The following is a 19443-nucleotide window of genomic DNA, read 5'->3' on the forward strand; positions in this document are numbered from 1 at the left end:
ATTTACTGAGGATTTAGAGTCCGTGACGATTGAGTAGACATCCTAGAAACACACATGGGTGAGAACACGTCTCACATCAGTAGAAGCAATGAAACTCCTTTTGCAGAGTTAATCCTCGCATTCAGTGACTTTATATTCAGCTCATGAAAACACCCTCATATCCATGAAAGGTCCTTGAAAGAATTCTACGTAGCTGTGTTTCATCTGAAATGCCATACAATCTCCCAAGATCCTAATCTTTTGTTTTCTTTTCATGGGAAGTGAGAATAAGTGCCCATAACTGCACCAGTAGCTGGCATGGTGGAGTCCTGACCTTTAGGATTCACCACGCATTGAATCATGCCACCTCAACTGAGGAGAAAGGCCCCGGGCTATGTCACCCCCTCACACAATGCCAAGCACAGATCTGAGCACTGAGTGAATTTTCAGGGCTCCTCTCTGAATAACATCAAATGTTACATCCCAAGCATTGTGTGATTTTTTTTTAAGGGGATCATTTCTTACTGGCCAAGTGAGGGTATTTCAAGCTGCAGTATTTCCACTTACTGTGACAGAGAAACTGAGTGTTGGTTATTACTGCCTTGCTGTGATTTTGTTCGTAGTCTTCTCCTGTACTAGAAATGAAGTGGACGGGAGTCAGGACTTCCACAAGGTAGTCCCAAGACCAGAAATGGTAAACGCAGCTTCCAAAGGGGTCTGGGAGCAGATGACACCTTTAGAAAAACCACCCTAACCAACATCTCTGAAGACATCTAGCAGCTTTACAGAGGGGGCTGGTGAAAACCAAAAGCAGGTTTAACTCTTGCATTTAACAGTTTAAAATTTATCTTAAATGTCTGAAAAGCAGCTTTCAATTCCCAGTACCGTACATAGATCAGGGCGGACCTATCTGTCAGGGCGGACCTGTCTGTCCGATATGGATATCTACAGTCCTTTGGTCATTTCAGCATAAAGGAAAATTCACTTATCAGTTAATCATTCCACTGTCTCTAATCACTTAAAAGTAGAACTCTATTTGTGTTTTTTCCTATTTTGACAGACGGAATTTCTGGAAGTATGGGTGAGCAGATGGACTATGCTTTTTAATGTGAACGCATCTACAAACCACCTATATTCGCTTACTCTTTTTACTCTCTTCCTTATATCCGTGTTCAGAAAAGATATTCAAGGAGGTAAAATTGGCCCCCAGGGAAAGTTGGTGTGAGAACGTTTTCATGATATTATCCAGTTGTTTCCCATTTTCTGGAGGGCAGACCTTCACGCCCCTTGAAACTGAGTAGAGAAAAGAGCATCACACACAGAAAGCGTTAACTGCCTGCTTCTCAGCGCAAGAGAGCGGGGCTTTTCTTCTGTCATCAGAGCTCTTAATTTGCCCCAACTAAAGCACAATCTGCTGACCTCCTCTCCTCTCACCTCGCCTGTTCCGGAGGACATGGAAACCACTGGCACAGTTTCCCTTGGAAGACCCAGCCCCTTATGCCAGCCTGTCGGCAGTGGAAGGTGCCAAGGAGCCCGAGTTGTCGCTCTCATGTAGCCACGTGGCACGTCCCTCTCAGGGAACAGGGTGCCCCTCAGGTCAGCCGGTGATAACACCCAAGTCAAACAAGGCCGCATCCTGGACGTTGTATGTCCCGAGGATCTGAAAAGTGTCCACGGCCAGCCCTGACCCTCGAGACCTCACATGGTCATCTAAGCAGTATCATAAATTGGTGCCCACTTGCTCCCTAGCCATTGCCATCGGGAGCGGGGCTGGCGAGAGGGCGGCCCTTCCGTGGAGGAGCCCACGTCTTTCTAGGCGCTAAAAATTGGGGGAAACGCGTTGACTCCTCCGCAGGCAGTCCAGCGCCGGGGCTCCGTGCCAGAGGCCGCTCAGTGCGTCTTATCGCCGCCGTTGGGTGGAAGGGTCCGGGAACGCTGGCAGCCCCCACAAGCCGGGGAAGCGCTTGCCTTCCAGACCTCTTCCTCTCGGCCCCGTCTTGACAGTGCCAACAGCCCCGTCATGTCGTGTTTTTCAACCCTCCAGAAAATGGCCTTCCAGCCTGGGACAAGCCGAAGCCTTGTCCAGACGGCGAGCCGGAGTGGAAGCTCGTGGGAATGTCTGAAGCCTGCCTGCATCGGAAGAGCCACCCGGAGCGGCGCGGGCCCCTGAAACATGAGCAGTCGCCCCTCATCCAGGCCTCCTGGACGAGCTCCATATTCCATCTGGACCACGACGACGTGAGCGATCAGAGCGCACCCAGCGCCCAGACCTTCCAGACGGAGGAGAAGAAATGCAAAGGTAACAGCTGTTTGTGAGACCCGGGTGGCCGCAAGGAAAAGGACTCTCTGTTGTGACTGTGTGCTGGGTCTCCCCTGAGCCCAGGCGTGCGGTCCACGTGGCTCCCCGGCAGCTCTCTTCCAAAGAGCCTGTGCCCCCAGACCTTCTGTGGAGCAGAAAAGAAGTGGGTTTCTGAGGAGAGCAGCTGATTTCAGCTTCCTGTTGGGGCCGCTTGGGGGAGAAGACATTTTTCTTTCTCTAATGAGCAGGAGGGCTGTTAGTTTTGGCTTCAGTTCTGTTTTTGAAGCTGAGTAGAAACAGACACTGCTAGCATTACATAACTACTTGCTTTGAAGTGTGTGTGCGTGTGTGTGTGTGTGCATGACTTTTCCCAGTTGTGCCAGTAGCTAATAGGATCTCCAAATCTACCTTTAACCTAAATAGACAATTCATGTTCAAAAGACAGGTTTGAAGTTGTTTTCTTTGACTCATTAAGTCCTGTGTCATCAACCTGAAAGGCGAGATTATGGTGTTAGGGGGTTGTCACCTCATAAAAAATGTTAAACTGGCCTAAGTTTCTGATTGCATTAGATTTAACTGGTCTTTACCTCGGGTCGCCTCCGCCCTGACAGATGTCTTTGTGTTGATCGCTTTATGGTCTTAGGGCTTCCCAAAATCTTTGCTTCTTAAATCAGTTAGTGTCTTTAAATGTCCAAGTTCATGTTGACCCTCCGCCCTTTCTCAATTTAGCATTTTTAAAAAATAAAGTCCTTTTCCATTTTCTTTGAGGACTTTGATTCATGATCAAGTTTTTATGTGAATGTATGTTGATTTACAATATTGTGTTATTGTGATAAAATTTCAAATGGTGTGTTTGAAAATCTGCCCAGCACATATCAAGATTTATTAATGAACGTTTGTAGAGAGCCCTAGATTTCAGCCACATAGGACCTTTGCAAACTGTTCTAAATTGAGCGTAAACACGTGATTCTGTCATCCTTCTCAAAAGACTGCTGGTCCTTTAACTTTTTTGAAAACTTGAAAAGCCGCTTGGAAGCACCAGTTGACCTGGGCAGCTGGGTGTGCAGATTGTCTCAAATGAAACACGGGATTATCTAAACAAATAATAATATGGTGGTATAGGCTCTTATTTGATGCAGTCAAAACCATCCGTGTTCTCTTGGGGAGGATCTGGGTTTGAACTGTCTCTCATCTTTATTACTTAGGAGACTGAGAAATTGAAAGGGATATTTAGAAAAAGAGCAAAGTAAGTTTTTCCAAAGGAGTTGGGATATAGAACAGGTGTGTGTGTGTGTGTGTGTGTGTGTGTGCACATTTGTTTGAAATACAATCGAGAGTTTATCTTAAAATCCGTAACCACATCGTAGCTTCAAATTTTAGGAGCTGGCATCAAAAACACGTCAGGCTTTGGTTTACAGGGCACTGCAGTGTCCTCATGACCTAAGGACCCACAAACTAAATTTGATTTATTCCTGATTGGTATCCGTGTTCGTTCACTCATTCATGGATCCGTCTCTGTCATTTTGAGAAAACTTGGCCTTGCATATCTAGGGTTTTTGACAACTGTACACTTTCTGGTTTATTGGTAAACCTTGAGAGCAAAAGGAGAGAGTTTCTATTTGGTTTCCAAGACCCTACTGCTTGTAACACAGTGATTAAGATCGCGGATTTTTGAGTCTACCGTATTTGGGCTAGAGCCTCACCCTTTCCACTCTCCATCCTTGAGCAAAGCTATGTGATTGCTGACAGAATTGAATTAGAAAATGTATCACTATTGAAGTACTTAGCACAGCACCCCTCATTGTGGTCTCTGAACGTCAGCTTCATCCTTGCTATGATCACTCTTATTGGCTCAGCATCATTAAATCACACATATCCCCTGGGCCGCGCTCTGGTGAGGGAGGAGACCAGGACATTTGGGTGTGGCGTAGGGTGGGAAGTTTCAGGGAGGTTAGACTTGACCATCCGTTTTGCATTCATTCAGCACTCTTTTGCTGCAAGGCAGAGAATTGTTTAATAGGAAAATGTAATTAAACTCTTGAATGAAAGCCCTTCCTCCAGATTCTAGTTGTAAAAGGAACACAACAAAGGTAAATGCTCCTGCAGTTTCCAGAGCAACCGCCAGGATTCTCGTCGGCGTGGACGCGAGGCAGTGCCTTGGTTCAGCATGGAGAGTCTGGGGACGCCTACGCGGTCATGGCCGAAACCTTGTAACTTCACTCCTTGCCAGTGGACACCCGTGTCTGATGAGGCGGCGGAGGGGCCGGGGAAACATCTGGATTAGATGCTTTTCTTTTCGGAGTTGGGTGCTCTCTGTGTACTCAGCTTGCCAGCTGCCTCTTCACAGGCACTGTGAGAAGAGCTCTCTCACCCAGGCTGGGCACTGATCTCCTGACTCTCTCTGTCTAGCCCACAGGTGCGCTCGATATCTCTTTCCTGGGCTGCCATTCCGTGCATCCCATCTGTGTTTATTAAGTGGCTACTAAGTGCAGGACATTGTCCTTCACAGCCTTGAAGAAAAAATAGCAGCAGAGCCAAAAATCCATCCAAGTCCCCCCATTTCCAGGACCCCAAGTGGAATTGAGGAAAACCAAGTAACCCTTTGGCCACCTGATGTGAAGAGCCAACTGACTGGAAAAGACCCTGATGCTGGGAAAGATTGAAGGCAGGAGGAGAAGGGGACGACAGAGGATGAGATGGTTGGATGGCATCACCAACTCGATGGACATGAGTTTGCCCAAACTCTGGGAGATGGTGTAGAACAGGGAAGCCTGGCGTGCTGCAGTCCATGGGGTTGCAAAGAGACGCAACTGAGGGACTGAACAACACTAACAACTAACCCTTAAAGGATACAAAATGTCAAGAGTCTGCTGTGGAGAAGCCAAAAGAACAAATAGATGGCTTGAAGTTGTGCTAAAACTCATCTCCCAAATCAGTGATCTAGCCGGTCTAGACCAAGGCACCTCTGAGTGTGGTTTGTGGTTGGATTGTTGTTTAGCTGCTAAATCGTATCCAACTCTTTTTGACCCCAGGGACTGTAGCCCACAAGGCTCTTCTGTCTATGGGATTTCCTGGCAAAAATACTGGAGTGGGTTGCCATTTCTTTCTTCAGGGGATCTTTCAACCCAGGGATGGAACTCACGTTTCCTACAAGCTAATTCTTTACCTCTGAGCCACTGAGGGAGCCCTTGTGGTTGGGGCCCCTGCTGCAAACTTACTTCCTACCTGTGTCTGTTGATGCAAGTACAGAAACTGAGAGGAAGCTTTACAAACTGCCATTGCCAAAAAGCGCTGCGGCTGGCGTTCAGAGGTGTGCTCGGTGGATCCGTCTTACTGGGCAGTGTAGACTCTAGCTGGATGTTGTCAAACTCACCAGTCAGTCACGCAGTCCAGAGCCCATGTATAACTCTGCTGCAGCAGAACCAAGGATTGGGCCGTCCCGGGCTGGCTATTTTGTAAATTGTTTGAGATTTGCTGATTTATGCTTCAGAGAAGGCAATGGCACCCCACTCCAGTACTCTTGCCTGGAAAATCCCATGGACGGAGGAGCCTGGTAGGCTGCAGTCCATGGGGTCGCTGAGGGTGGGACACCACTGAGCAACTTCACTTTCACTTTTCACTTGCATGCATTGGAGAAGGAAATGGCAACCCACTCCAGTGTTCTTGCCTGGAGAAGCCCAGGGACGGGGGAGCCTGGTGGGCTGCCATCTATGGGGTCGCACAGAGTCGGACACGACTGAACTGACTCGGCAGCAGCAGCGTTCTTAATGTTTTTCTTTAGGCTTATTTTTGGTAGGTACCAAATGTCTTCTTTCTCAGGTTGATCTCAATACTGTTCTTATTTCAGTCTAGGCGTTATGTGTGCTCCTGTGTGTTACAGTCATTCTAAGGAAACTAACTGGTAACATATTTCAATAAAAAGAGCGCCCTGGAGCCCTGACATTCTGCTACAGATCTCACAGTTGAAATCTGCTCTAGTGCCGGAGGCTCTTTCCAACCCGAAGCAAGCCATCCCGTTCCCTCCCCGCAGCCAAGCTCCACCTCCGCGGAGTTTTTTTTTTGCCCTAATGTGAATTGATTGCTCAGCCGTGAGGACCACCCTACTCGCGCCCACCTCCTCCCCTCCCAGAGTCTGAGATGGTGCAGTACCTGGACCTTCTTAGAAATGCAGAATCTCAGGCCCCAGAGAACTGAACTGGAAGTTCTGGAAAGGGGCCCAGGAATCTATATTTCAGTCACTCATAAGAGATCCTTAAGACGTGAGCATCAGGAGGTGCCTGCGATTACGCACAACCTCTTAGCAACAGTAAAGGAAAGGGTCTGCCACCTAGTGGACACCGGGGAATGTGCATCCATAGTCATGTACGGATGTGAGAGCTGGACCATGAAGAAGGCTGAGAGCTGGATGAAGAATTGATGCTTTTGAACTGTCGTGTTGGAGAAGACTCTTGAGAGTCCCTTAGACTGCAGGGAGATCCAACTAGTCCATCCTAAAGGAAATCAGTCCTGAATATTCATTGGAAGGACTGATGCTGAAGCTGAAGCTCCAATACTTTGGCCACCTGATGCGAAGAGCGGACTCGTTGGAAGAGACCCTGATGTTAGGAAAGACTGAGGGCAGGAGGAGAAGAGGGCAGAGGAGGCTGAGGTGGTCAGACAGCACCACTGACTGACAGACATGACTCTGGGCGAAGTCTCAGAGATCGTGAAGGACAGGGGGGCCTGGTGTGCTGCAGTCCACAGGGCCGCAAAGAGTTGGACACGACCTAGCGACTGAACGGCGATTCCCTTCCTTGAGTGCACCGGGGGAGCCCCCAGGTCTCCTTCTTGGCTTGTCCTTCCCTCTAGACGTGGCTTACCTTAATTGCCAGCTGGGTGTGCTGCTTACTCACTCCATCCAGTAACATCCTCCTGGGACTTGAGCCCTTCTTGAGAATCCCACTCTGTCTGACTGGAGTCCAGCTTCTCTTTCAAGTTCTTGCAAGGCTTCTTTCAAGCTTCTGTGCCCCCCTGAGCTTCTCCCTGGGGACCACAGTCCCACTAGCCCCACGGGGATGGGTCCTGGACAGGTGCATGCACTCCTGGAGCTGGATCTTGCCAGCCCTGCGGAAGCCAGCCAGCCAGCCCTCCATCCCTGGATGTTTGGCCTTGGTGTCCGTCAGGGAGCTTCCTGAAACACTCGGACCTGGTGGGAAAAACAAGGAATAGAATGACCCATTTTTTTCCTGGAATTAGGGAAAAAGCAACAAACTGGGGAGCTCCCTGAATTTTCTCTGTAGGTCTGCTCTGTGCTTGAAGCAAGAGAAGTGAACCTCAGATACCCGGGAAGACAAGAAAAGACAGTCAAAATAATCTTACTGACAAGGTGCTTTCTCTCACTATAAAAGCCTCCCATGTTCAAGGAGTGAAGATTTCCCAAAAGTTCAACAGAAATGAGTTTTAAAAATCATTTGTAATTCCGTCCTCAAAGGATATGAAGATCTTGATTATATTTCATTCTTTCTCCTATGTGTATCTATTTTTTTACAAACTTGGAATCACTTTTAACCAACTGTTCAGGCTTAACAATATATCATCCACATGTTCCTTTGTCATTAAATATCCTTCTGAATCCTGACTTTTACTGGCTATAGACTATCCTTGCTTATAGGTATCATTTGTTAAACCAGTCCCCAAGACTTAGACGAGTTAAAGTAATTTTTGAAACTATTTCTTATGTTCACAAAGGACAGACTATTAACTCATGCTCTTCAGAAGGAGGCGGGAGGGGGAAAGGACTCAAACCAGTGACGACCATTTTAAATGATGTATGAGTCTCATCTACCAAAATAACAAAGTGGTCTAAAACTAAGAAACATGAAGTCAAGTCATCGCGCTTTATAATCCTTCAAGTTAGACATTCAGGATCTCAGCACATGACCGCTGTCTTTGTCCTTAAGTGAAATACAAGGACATCTTCAGGTTGGCGAGTGTTTGAGAAGGTGGGGGATTAAAAGGCTTGAGCCCTTCCACCAGGAGACCATCTGCTTATGCATCTCTGCTCTCGTCTCTGCCCCGGCTCTCCATCCATCAGGAGGCACGGCTCCACGAGAGCACGGGGACTCATATGCCTCCAGGGCACTGGGGAGGCTCGGCCATCAGCAGGAGAGTAAGTGCTCTCCACCAGCTTCTGGTGCACGGAGAGCTCTGAGATCTGATACTTCAAAGGCAGGGAAGCACACCCACCAGTGGCCCAGGACAGGCAGAAATAGGAGGGCAAGCGAAGAAATAAAAGCCCTCATCTCGAGTGGAGGGGAGGGAAACAGAGAAGGGCACTGGCAACGTCGACAGCAAGCAAACCTCAGAAGCTCAAAGCTCCGGTCCACTGACCGCAGTTTTCACTGAGATGCGGCATCGGCAGTGGGGGGACCGTGGGCTTTTTGAGGCCAGTGAAGCAGCATCTGCTGGGCTTCCCTGGTGGTTCAGACGGTAAAAATACGCCTGCAATGCAGATCGACCTGAGTTCAATCCCTGGGTCAGGGAGATCCTCTGAAGGAGGGCATGGCAACCTGCTCCAGTGTTCTTGCCTGAAGAATCCCCATGGACTGTAGCCTGTCAGGCTTCTCTGTCCATGGGGTTGCAAAGAGTTGGACACAGCTGAGTGACTAAGCACAGCCCAGCAGCGTCTGTTACAACGTAAAATGCAGGTATGCTTCGACCCTGCTGTCCCTCTTAAAATAGTCTGTCCCATGGAAATACAGTACCACGGGCACAAAGTTCTGTATTCCAGAGTTTTCTTTGCGCCTTTGTTTTTATAACTGAGAAATTGGAAACAAGCCACATGTTGACCCAGAGGGGAATGATCAAACAAATTATGGTATATGTAAAGCATCCACTGGAAAACAGGTTTTTTAAAAATAGTGGCATTAGGAAAACTTAGTGGAGAAGCAGCCATTCGTGATCATGTGATCCCACATCCAGTTTTAAAAGTCAGTAATTGTGTGAGCACAGATGTGCAGAGAAAAATGTTCCTGAGACACATCACCCTGTGACAGCAGACAGCTGGAAAAGGGAAGCGCAGAATAGAGGGTATTATTAGCTTAGTATACAACAGCGGTTCATATTTCTTACAATTCCATTAATGGAGAACTGGTGTAGTTCTTTTTTTTAATGTTAAGCTCCTATGCTTCACAGTCAGACAGACTTAAGTTGACTGCTGACTCTTTCATTTAACCTCTCTGAGCTGAGTCCTCTTAATTTTGAATGAGGTAATAATACCCAACGGCTTCCCCAGTGGCCCAGCAGTAAAGAACCGGCCTGCCAATGCAAGAGACAGGGGCAGGAAATGCGAGTTTGACCTAAGGGTCAGGAAGATCCCCTGGAGAAAGGAAATGGCAGCCTAGTCCAGTATTCTTGCCTGGAAAATTCCAATCCATGGGGTCACAAAAGAGTGGGCGCCTAGACAACAACAATAACAATAATACCAAGTTATCAGATTTGTTGTAAAAAGGAAAGCTAATGTGTGTAGAACACTGTGCCCACCACTTAGGAGAGATGAGTGATGACTTATTCTGATAACTGTTCTGAAAATATCAATAATTTCTTGGCTTGGTGCCTCCCTCCTCCTGCAGTTTTTGTTACCCTTTTGCACCTTGAAATACGTTGATGAGCTTGTTGTCGTTCAGTCGCTCAGTTGTATCCAACTCTTTGTGACCCCATGGACTGCAGCATGCCAGGCCTCCCTGTCCTTCACCAACTCCTGGAGCTTACTCAAACTCATGTCCATTGAGTCAGTGATACCATCCAACCATCTCATCTTCTGTCATCCCCTTCTCCTCCCACCTTCAATCTTTCCCAGCATCAGGGTCTTTTCTAATGAGTTGGCTCTTCTCATCAGGTGGCCAAAGTACTGGAGTTTCAGCTTCAGCATCAATCCTTCCTATGAATGTTCAGGACTGATTTCCTTTAGGATGGACTGGTTTGATCTCCTTGCTGTCCAGTTGATGAGCTAGATACACATGAATGAAGAGAAGCAGAAAGAACTGTCACATATACAGCTAGAAGACAGGCTTGAACGACCAAGAAAAAATCCATAGCAACAACCAAGGTATTTTTTCAAGCTCTTTAAATAGTTTAAAAAATTAAGTACAAAACCAAGAAAGTATGCAAGAGCTTAAATGAAATTTGCACCAGGCAGTCTGCTTCAGCATCAGAGCTGTTTACCACTCTACCTTGTACCCATTCATTCCCTTCTCCAGGGGATCTTCCTGACCCAGGGATCACACCCACATCGCCTGCATTGCAGGCAGATTCTTTACTATCTGGGCCACCGGGAAAGCCCTAAAAGTTAGTTGCTCAGTCATGTCAGACTCTTTTCAACCCCATGGACTACAGCCCACCAGGTTCCTCTGTCTGTGGAATTCTCCAAGCAAGAATATTGGAGTTGGGTAGCCATTCCCTTCTTCAGGAGATCTTCCTGACCCAGGGATCAAACCCCGGTCTCTTGTGTTACAAGCAGATTCTTTACCATCTGAGCCACCAGGGAGGATACCGTATAACACAAAAGGGCAAGAGGATCCGGGTGCCCTGAGGAAGAAACTAAAACTGTGGAGAAGATGCTGGCCTGCCCGGAGGGGAAGCTGCAGGGCAGTGAGGCCTGCCAGGACGGAGTGGGGGGCTCAGCATGTGCCTAGCTGCACAGTCTAAGGTCACATTCCGGTGCTGCCGCTTATCAGCTGTTGAACCCTGAGCTAGTCGCTTAGCCTGCCTAAGCCTGTTTCCTCATCTATCAAATGGGGACCCTCCGCCTCTCTCATCCAACTGTGGAAAGAAAGAAGCTCTTAGATGATTTCACAGGGCGACTGTGAGTGCTCAATAAATAGAAGTTATTTTCTCATCATGAAGCTTGGAAACAATATGAGAAGCAGACAGATTAGGGCCGTAGAATGCCCATTTGAGAATAACCGCTAAGCAGACACTAACAGGACTGAAAGCGCTGAAGCCGAGGGTGTAATGGAACAGGGGGAGCAGACACAGCAGCCAAGTTCCACAATGCTCCCCACAGGTGGTTTCAGACAGAACCGGGGACAACATGGGTAACGAGCTTATTGACCTTGTATGGAAGCTGAAAAGGTATTATTGGGAGAGTCACTCTTACAAAGACACCACGGGTGACCACTGGAATTCAGAGTCCTTTACTTCTCCCGTGCGTTGCCCTGAATGCCTGTAATTCCATCGTGGCCCTTTCTCTGTCTTTCAAAATGCAGACCTCCTGGTTGGATATCTTATCGAGTCACTAGCATCTCCAAGTGGAGAACTGGATCAGATTTCTTTCCTCCTTGACAGGATCCAATAAAGACAGTGGAAGGAGGACACGAAAAATGTGAGGATCCTAGGGAAATGGATGCGAGAGAGGAAATAAGGAGCAGCCCCCCTGGCAGCACTGTGCAGGCTGTCGGGTTGAGCACTGCACAGTACCTAGGGAAATGGATGCGAGAGAGGAAGTAAGGAGCAGACCCCCTGGCAGCACTGTGCAGGCTGTCGGGTTGAGCACTGCACAGTACCTAGGGAAATGGATGCGAGAGAGGAAATAAGGAGCAGCCCCCCTGGCAGCACTGTGCAGGCTGTCGGGTTGAGCACTGCACAGTAGGAGTGCGTTCACTGCAGACTTGGCACCTGAAAACAAACGTCACCTGCTGAGGTCCTGTAATGGACTGGAACCTGGTGGTCCAGAGTCAACTGATAGGAAAGTAAAGGAGAGAGAAAGAGGCTGATATTCCTTGGTTTACACAGAAAGCCAATAAAGCCCCTGCACGGGGCTTGCTCTGTTCACGGAGGCCTCAGGCGCCCTCTCGATGGGGTGAAGGCGCAGAGCGCCTTCTCGAGAGGGTCTTAGAAGGCCGGGCAGGAAAGTAAGCTCAGAGGGCCTCTGCGCTCCAAGGAAGTAGCCTGAGAGAGAGAAAGAAAGCAAGACACGGGGACCAAAGCTCTGATGGAGCAAAGATGTTTTAATCAACATGGTGTGGGCATATATACTGTAGTTATTCTCAGCAAAGGTAAAGATTAAAATTCCAGACTTACAGAACATAGGCAATCCATATTAAAGAGACAGAGAGTTGTAAACAATCACTTTTACCATATGGTTCACAAGAAGGAAGAGGGCACTTATCACCGTATAGAAAAACTAACGGAGGGAATGCCTGGATCCCTCAGCCCCCGGGAGAGGCTTGCCTCTCCTCTTAATTCCTGAATATTCAGGAATTAATAAGGAACAGAGAAGTCCTGACAGATCCAAAACAGCACACAGGAAGCCTCCTGTTAAATGCTTCCTGACAGGCACCCACCTCACCGATGGCCAGGAACTGACCCTGACACAGGATGAAAATACAGACATTCCAGTCACATTTAGACAGATGTGTGAGTGCCATATTGATCATTGGCTGTCAATGTATTCCGAGACTAATAACACTCCTTTGTATAATTTAAATTCGCTAAAGGAATTTCCTGGTGGTCTAGTGGTTAGGACTCTGCACTTACACTGCCGAAGGCCCAGCTTTAATCCCTGGTAGGGGAACTAAGATCTTGCAAGCCTCACAGTGTGACCAAAATTTAAAAAAAAAAAAATTGCTAAGAGAATAAAACTTCAATGTCCATGCACACACACATAATTAACTAGATGGGAGGAATCCTTTCACAATGTATTAAAATATCAAATGATCACATATGTTTTAAATATCTTGCAACTTTATTTGTCAATTATACCTAAGTAAAGTTGGAAAAAAGACATTCTGAGAACCCTCACATTACACAGCAGGCCGACAGCATCAAGTCTGGGGGTGTTGCCCAGCCTGTAGTAGGCATGTAGGGAATGTTTAGACAGAAGACCATGATTTGGTTCTTGGCTCTGACACTTTCCAGCTATTTAACCTTGGACAAATCACTAATTCTCTCCAACAAACACCATAATCAAAGATTAGTCGACCACAAAGAAGCAAGGACATCAACCTACCCTCCAACCTAAATATCCATTGACAGAGGAGTGGATAAAGAAGATGTGGTGCGTATAACAACGGAATACTGCTCAGCCACAACAAGGAATGAAATAATGCCATTTGCAGCAACCTAGATGGACCTAGGGATGATCGTACCAAGTGAAGTCAGACAGAGAAAGACACATACCATATGATAACACTTGTGGAATCTAATTTTTTAAAAAATAAATGAACTTATTTACAAAGCAGAAGCAGACTCATAGATGTTGAAAACAGACTTACTGTTACCACAGGGGGAAGGTGAGGGGAGGGCGGGATGAACTAGGAGTTTGAGATTAATATACATGCACTATTACATATAAAATAGATAACCCACAGGACCTACTAGCTCTACTCAGTATTCTATAATAACCTATATGGGAAAAGAATCTGAAAGAGAATGAATATATGGGTATGTATAACTGATTCACTTTGTGGTACTCCTGAAACTAGCATGACATTGTAAATCAACTACACTCCAGTAAAATTTTTTGAATTAAAAATAAATTAAAATTTTAGAGAGTTCCCAGTGGTCTAGTGGTTAGGATCCCAGGCTTTCACTTCAAGGCCCAGGTTCAATCCCTGGTCAAGGTTCTGAGATTCCACAAGCCATGCAGGGCAGCCAAAAAAAAAAAGATAGAAACAAATATAAAATAATGACAAAAATAAAATACAGTAAAGCAAAGTAGCCCTCCAGTATAATAACCATATTACCCCTTATAGGGAAAATGGAGCAAAATACATTGAATCAGTGAAAGTGAAAAACAGTAGAAGTGAAGTCGCTCAGTCGTGTCTGACTCTTTGCAACCCCATGGACTGTAGCCCACCAGGCTCCTCAGTCCATGGGATTCTCTAGGCAAGAATACTGGAGTGGGTTGCCATTTCTTCCTTCAGGGGGACCTTCTGGAGGAAAGGATGAAGAAGACATTGTACATATATGTACAAGATAATATTACTCAGTCAAACCTGGGTCTCCTGCATGGCAGGCTGATTCTTTACCATCTGAGCCACCAGGGAAGCCCAGTAATGGCCCCCCAAACCTAAGCTATTAGCATCATAAAAACACAGCCCCACCCCCAGGACAGATTGGGAAGGGTCAGTCACCTTCTACTGCCTTGGTCAGCGTTCTTACCAAACTCTGGGCTGGCTTTCTCCAGGAACAGAGGAACCTCAAGCTCAGTTCTTGAGTAGGTCTGGGCCTTCTCCCCTTTCTGTTTCTGAAAACCTACTCCTGCCTGTAATAAACTTCTCCCCGAGAAGATGTTGGGAACCAGTACTGCCCTCTCTCCTTCCCTCTGCAGGGCAGAGCCTCTGGGTTTTGAGAGCCCTAGAGAAGCAGAAACTCCATTCCAAGAGCATTACCTGGTAGCAGCGTCATAGACAAAGCAGGCAGGTCTCCTGGGGGCCATTCCGCCTGTACTTGTCACCTACACTGACACGCGAGTGGTTAGTCCTGTCTGTGAGGGTTAGCCCTGTCTGTGAGGGTTAGTCCTGTCTGTGAGGGTTAGCCCTGTCTGTGAGGGTTAGCCCTGTCTGTGAGGGTTAGTCCTGTCTGTGAGGGTTAGCCCTGTCTGTGAGGGTTAGTCCTGTCTGTGAGGGTTAGTCCTGTCTGTGAGGGTTAGCCCTGTCTGTGAGGGTTAGTCCTGTCTGTGAGTGGTTAGTCCTGTCTGTGAGGGTTAGCCCTGTCTGTGAGGGTTAGTCCTGTCTGTGAGGGTTAGCCCTGTCTGTGAGTGGTTAGCCCTGTCTGTGAGGGTTAGTCCTGTCTGTGAGGGTTAGCCCTGTCTGTGAGTGGTTAGCCCTGTCTGTGAGGGTTAGTCCTGTCTGTGAGTAACGCCTTTAGAAATCAGCCTTGGTTCTGGACCAGTTCAGCCTCTTTGACCCAAACTATCTCTCTGCAAAGATACCAGAAATCCAGAACCAGCCAGGCTTTGGAAAGGGTATCAGAAATCCTCCACGGACCAAAGCCCTGCTCCACGGCATCGACTGAGACAGAACTGTTGCCTCTGGTGAATGGCTGTCCTCATGACATCTGTCGATTTGGCTTAAACGAGAGACTTGACTTCATTCACACTCACCGCCTCTTAAAATATAGAGCTATATTGCCAACATGACTATTTAACTCAATTAGCCATGCTGTGAAGTCACGCAGCCTGAGCTAGAATGCTGTCTGGGGACGGATGGTTTATCAGTGAGTGGCAGGTTTTACCCGACTCCCTGCTTATACTTGCCCCATAACGTGCAGCTGCAAAGGCCATACTATTGTAAGCTGAGCCTCAGAACTAATGAAAAGATGCTTATATGGTGCTTTGTTTGCCTGGCTCTGGAAAGAACGTCTTATAATAAGCCTAAGATATAAAACTAAAGGTCAAAACTATGTAAGTAAAAGAAGCTTCTGCCCTTTACAGGGAAAAAAAATACATGTTAATTTTTACAGGAGTCTCAGATGACTGTTTCCAAGGGAACAAGTGTCTGAAATGGGTTCATCTCATTTAATATTCATGACTGGACATGGGGATAGTCCTTTCCTATTATCCCTTTCTGGTTACACATGATATGCTCATTCTTAACTTGCTTTTGAAGTGATCATTCTATGTTTGAATCTCATTTCTTCCACAAACAAAGGAAATAAATGTTCATTCTTATGTTTTAAAATATTTTGTAAAATTAAGAATATAAGCCTTTAAGAATGAAGAATATTATAAATAGTGGTGATCACTACAAAAGTAAGAAAATAACAATAATCAATCTGACATACTTTACGCAGATGAGTCAAAGGCTATTGAACTTGGCTTCTTGTTTTATTGCAAATTGGCTTACTTTTCAATTTTTTCTTCCACTTCTGCTGCTGCTGCTAAGTCGCTTCAGTTGTGTCCGACTCTGTGCGACCCCATAGACGGCGGCCCACCAGGCTCCCCCGTCCCTGGGATTCTCCAGGCAAGAACACTGGAGTGGGTTGCCATTTCCTTCTCCAATGCATGAAAGTGAAAAGTGAAAGTGAAGTCGCTCAGTCATGTCTGACTCTTAGCGACCCATGGACTGCAGCCTACCAGGCTCCTCCGTCCATGGGACTTTCCAGGCAAGAGTACTGGAGTGGGGTGTCTTCTCTGCCTCCACTTCTACTGAGGTGTAATTGACACACAGCACTGTATCAGTCTAATGTGTACAGCATGATTTGACTCTCATAATGAAAGGATGACCACAAGCTTAATAAACATCCCTCATCCCATACAGGGACAAAATAAAAGAAATAAAAACAAATATTTTTCCTTGTGAGGAGTATTCTTTGGATTTACTCTCTTAACAACTTTCACCTATAACATACAATGATGTCAGTTATGGGGCCCTAGTGGCTCAGACGGTAAAGAAACTGCCTGCAGTGCAGAAGACCTGGGTTTGATCCCTGGGCTGGGAAGATCCCCTGGAGAAGGGAATGGCTATATTTGCCCTGCTGTACATAACAGCCCTGACACTTATTTACCTTATTGCTGGAAATTTATACCTGTGGCCACCTTGATCCAACTCCTTCCCCGCACCCAGCCCCGCTGTCTCTGGTAATGGCATATCTGATCTCTTTTTCTATGAGGTTTTCGTTTGTTTTTGAATTGACCCTAAACACTGTGTCAGCTCCTGGTACACAGCTTAGTGGTTCTATACTTCTGTGCCTGTCAGATTGATCACCACCAAATCTGCTTACTTTTGAGGTTGGTTTCTGTTTTTAAATGTTGAATTGGAAAAAGCAAGTTGGCGGCAGGAGACCATCATGTCTGAAGTTTGAATGAGTTGTGTGTTTTCTTAGAAAATCTGCTAAGGCAAATCTGTAAATTTCTCCCCATTTGATCTTAAAGTGATCTCAGCTTTACCAAACAGTGGAAATGAATGGTGCAGAGAAGGCCCGTACACCCTGCACTTGAACTCACTGACTATGAACCTGTTGCCACATCTTCTGTATCATTCTGTGTGTGAACTCTGTGTGTTCGTGTATATACATATTATTACTTTTTAGAACCATTTGAGAGTAGGTTGCAGATAGCATGCCCCTTTAAATATTTCAGTGTGTCTTCTAAAAGCAAATAAATTCTCTTAGACAACCATGGGACAATGATCAAGATGAGGAAATGGAACATTGATGTGTACAATTATCTAAACCTACAGACTTCATTCAAATTTCACAAATTGTCTCTCCCCACTCCACCCTCATAGCTCAGTTGGTAAAGAATCCGCCTGTAATGCAGGAGACCCCGGTTCAGTTCCTGGGTCAGGAGGATCCCCTGGAGAAGGGATAGGCTACCCACTCCAGTCTTCTTGGGCTGCCCTTATGGCTCAGCTGGTAAAGAATCTGCCCGCAATGCGGGTGACCTGGGTCCGATCCCTGGGTTGGGAAGATCCCCTGGAGAAGGAAAAGGCTACTCACTCCAGTATTCTGGCCTGGAGAATTCTAAGGACTGTAGAGTCCATGGGGTCGCAAAGAGTTAGACACGACTGGGAGACTTTCACTTCACCCCGCCCCCCCCGGAGGAGAGGTCACGGCTGAGACCAGAACCGAGAGAGGACGTGAATCCGAATCATAACTCCATCCCCCTCAGTCCTGCGCCCAGCCCCCACCGCTCCTCAGACCAGCCTTGTTTTCCGGCCGGGCCGGGCCCGGAGTGCACCTTTCCTTGTGTTTCCCTGTCTGCTCGGTCGGCTTTACTCTGTCCACAACCTTCCACGGTTTGCAGGGCGCTTGTCGTTTGTGGAGAACGCAGGCTGATTCTTTTGGAGAATGTCCCTCCGTTTGGGTTTGACTGACGTTTCTTCATGATTAGGATCAGACTGTGCATATTGGGCCAAATTGTTTTAAAAATTATATCACCTGATATTTGTTCCTATAAACATTTGAATTTAAGTATGTGATTTGGGAAGTTTCCCATCTTCCAAACCACCTGCATCTTTCTGTCTCTCTTCTTGAATTTTTTTTTTTTTTATTCCCCTTCGGCTGCTCTGGGTCTTCATTGCTGCGCATGGGCTTTCTCTAGTTGAGGGGCGGGGTTCCTGTTTGCAGAGCACTGCCTCTGGAGCATGGGCTCAGGGGTTGCGGTGCACGGGCTTAGGCGCCCTGCAGCGTGTAGGATCTTCCCGGACCGAGGATGGAACCCACGTCCCCTGCGTTGGCGGGAGGGTTCTCAACCACGGCGCCACCAGGGAAGTCTGACTCCTCTTTTTTTCTTTTTCTTTTCCATTACGGTTTATCCCAGGATACTGAATAGCGTTCCCTATGCCACACAGTAGGCTTGCTGTTTCTCCACTCTCTATAGGCTAGTTTACATCCACTGACCCCAGCCCCCCACCCAACCCTGCTCCCACTCTCCGCCCCCCTTGACAAGCACTGTCTGTTCTATGTCTGAGTGCTCTTGTGAAGCATCCATTCCGTGTTCTGAGGGCGAATGTCTCAGGAATGAATGTTATTGGTGGTTTTGTCACCTGTGACCTTTTTAAGGTTGGAATGAAAGAGGGATGCTTGCCTGGGGCCGTCTCTATTTGTAGCAGGACAGAAAGCAGATTCTCTGCCATCCAGAGACTTTTCTGAGGATGGCAAGGACATATGGCCTCTTTGGTGTCTTGTCCTGTTTAACTGGACGTTCGTTTTTTCCCCCCACAACTCAAACCATAGTAAACTACAAAACAACCAAGATTGGGATATATTTTAGGTTAACCTTGATAATTGTAGTATATCTTTCTCAGCTATTTTGACACTTGAAGCAGAATGAAGAATTTTGATTCACCAGTTCTAGATCTGGTTTTCAGTGTACCAGCATGAAGTAGGTTTTCTTTTTGAAAATATTTACAAATCCTACTTTATTCCCCTCATCCTTCAAGGCCCAGTTTAAACTTCACCTCCTCTGGGATTCTCCACTGCCCGTCACAAGGAATCATGTCTTTCTCATGCTGTTGTGAAACTTCATTAAAGTATTTTATGCTTCCTGGGCTCTGCCTTCTTGTATCATGGCTTTGAACATGCCTGTTGGGCTCCTCAGTGACTGTGACTTTATCTCAGTTTACACCAGCTGTGTTTTCGTGTGTTCTCCATGCCCAGCACTAAGCTGTGTGCTGACGGTAAGAAGCTGGATGAACCATCCTGCTTCCCGCATGAGATTTCCAAATAGAAATGTTGGAAGA

General features: G+C 46.8%; 1 protein-coding gene across 8 annotated transcripts in view; it reads left to right on the forward strand.

The window, feature by feature from the left end:
* The window catches only part of THRB (thyroid hormone receptor beta), a 437396-nt gene that overhangs the window by 355564 nt on the left and 62389 nt on the right, over positions 1-19443 (forward strand). For 7 of the 8 annotated variants that reach the window (XM_027530213.1, XM_027530212.1, XM_027530210.1 and 4 more), the window contains exon 4: positions 2024-2278. The exons of the other annotated variant lie outside the window; for it this stretch is intronic. In XM_027530213.1, coding sequence (XP_027386014.1) covers positions 2024-2278 — 255 coding nt within the window. The remainder of the gene's footprint in view (positions 1-2023; positions 2279-19443) is intronic. 8 annotated transcript variants of the gene reach the window in all.

The sequence above is a fragment of the Bos indicus x Bos taurus genome, chromosome 27 (assembly GCF_003369695.1).
Source record: "Bos indicus x Bos taurus breed Angus x Brahman F1 hybrid chromosome 27, Bos_hybrid_MaternalHap_v2.0, whole genome shotgun sequence".
Classification (NCBI taxonomy): Eukaryota; Metazoa; Chordata; class Mammalia; order Artiodactyla; family Bovidae; genus Bos; species Bos indicus x Bos taurus.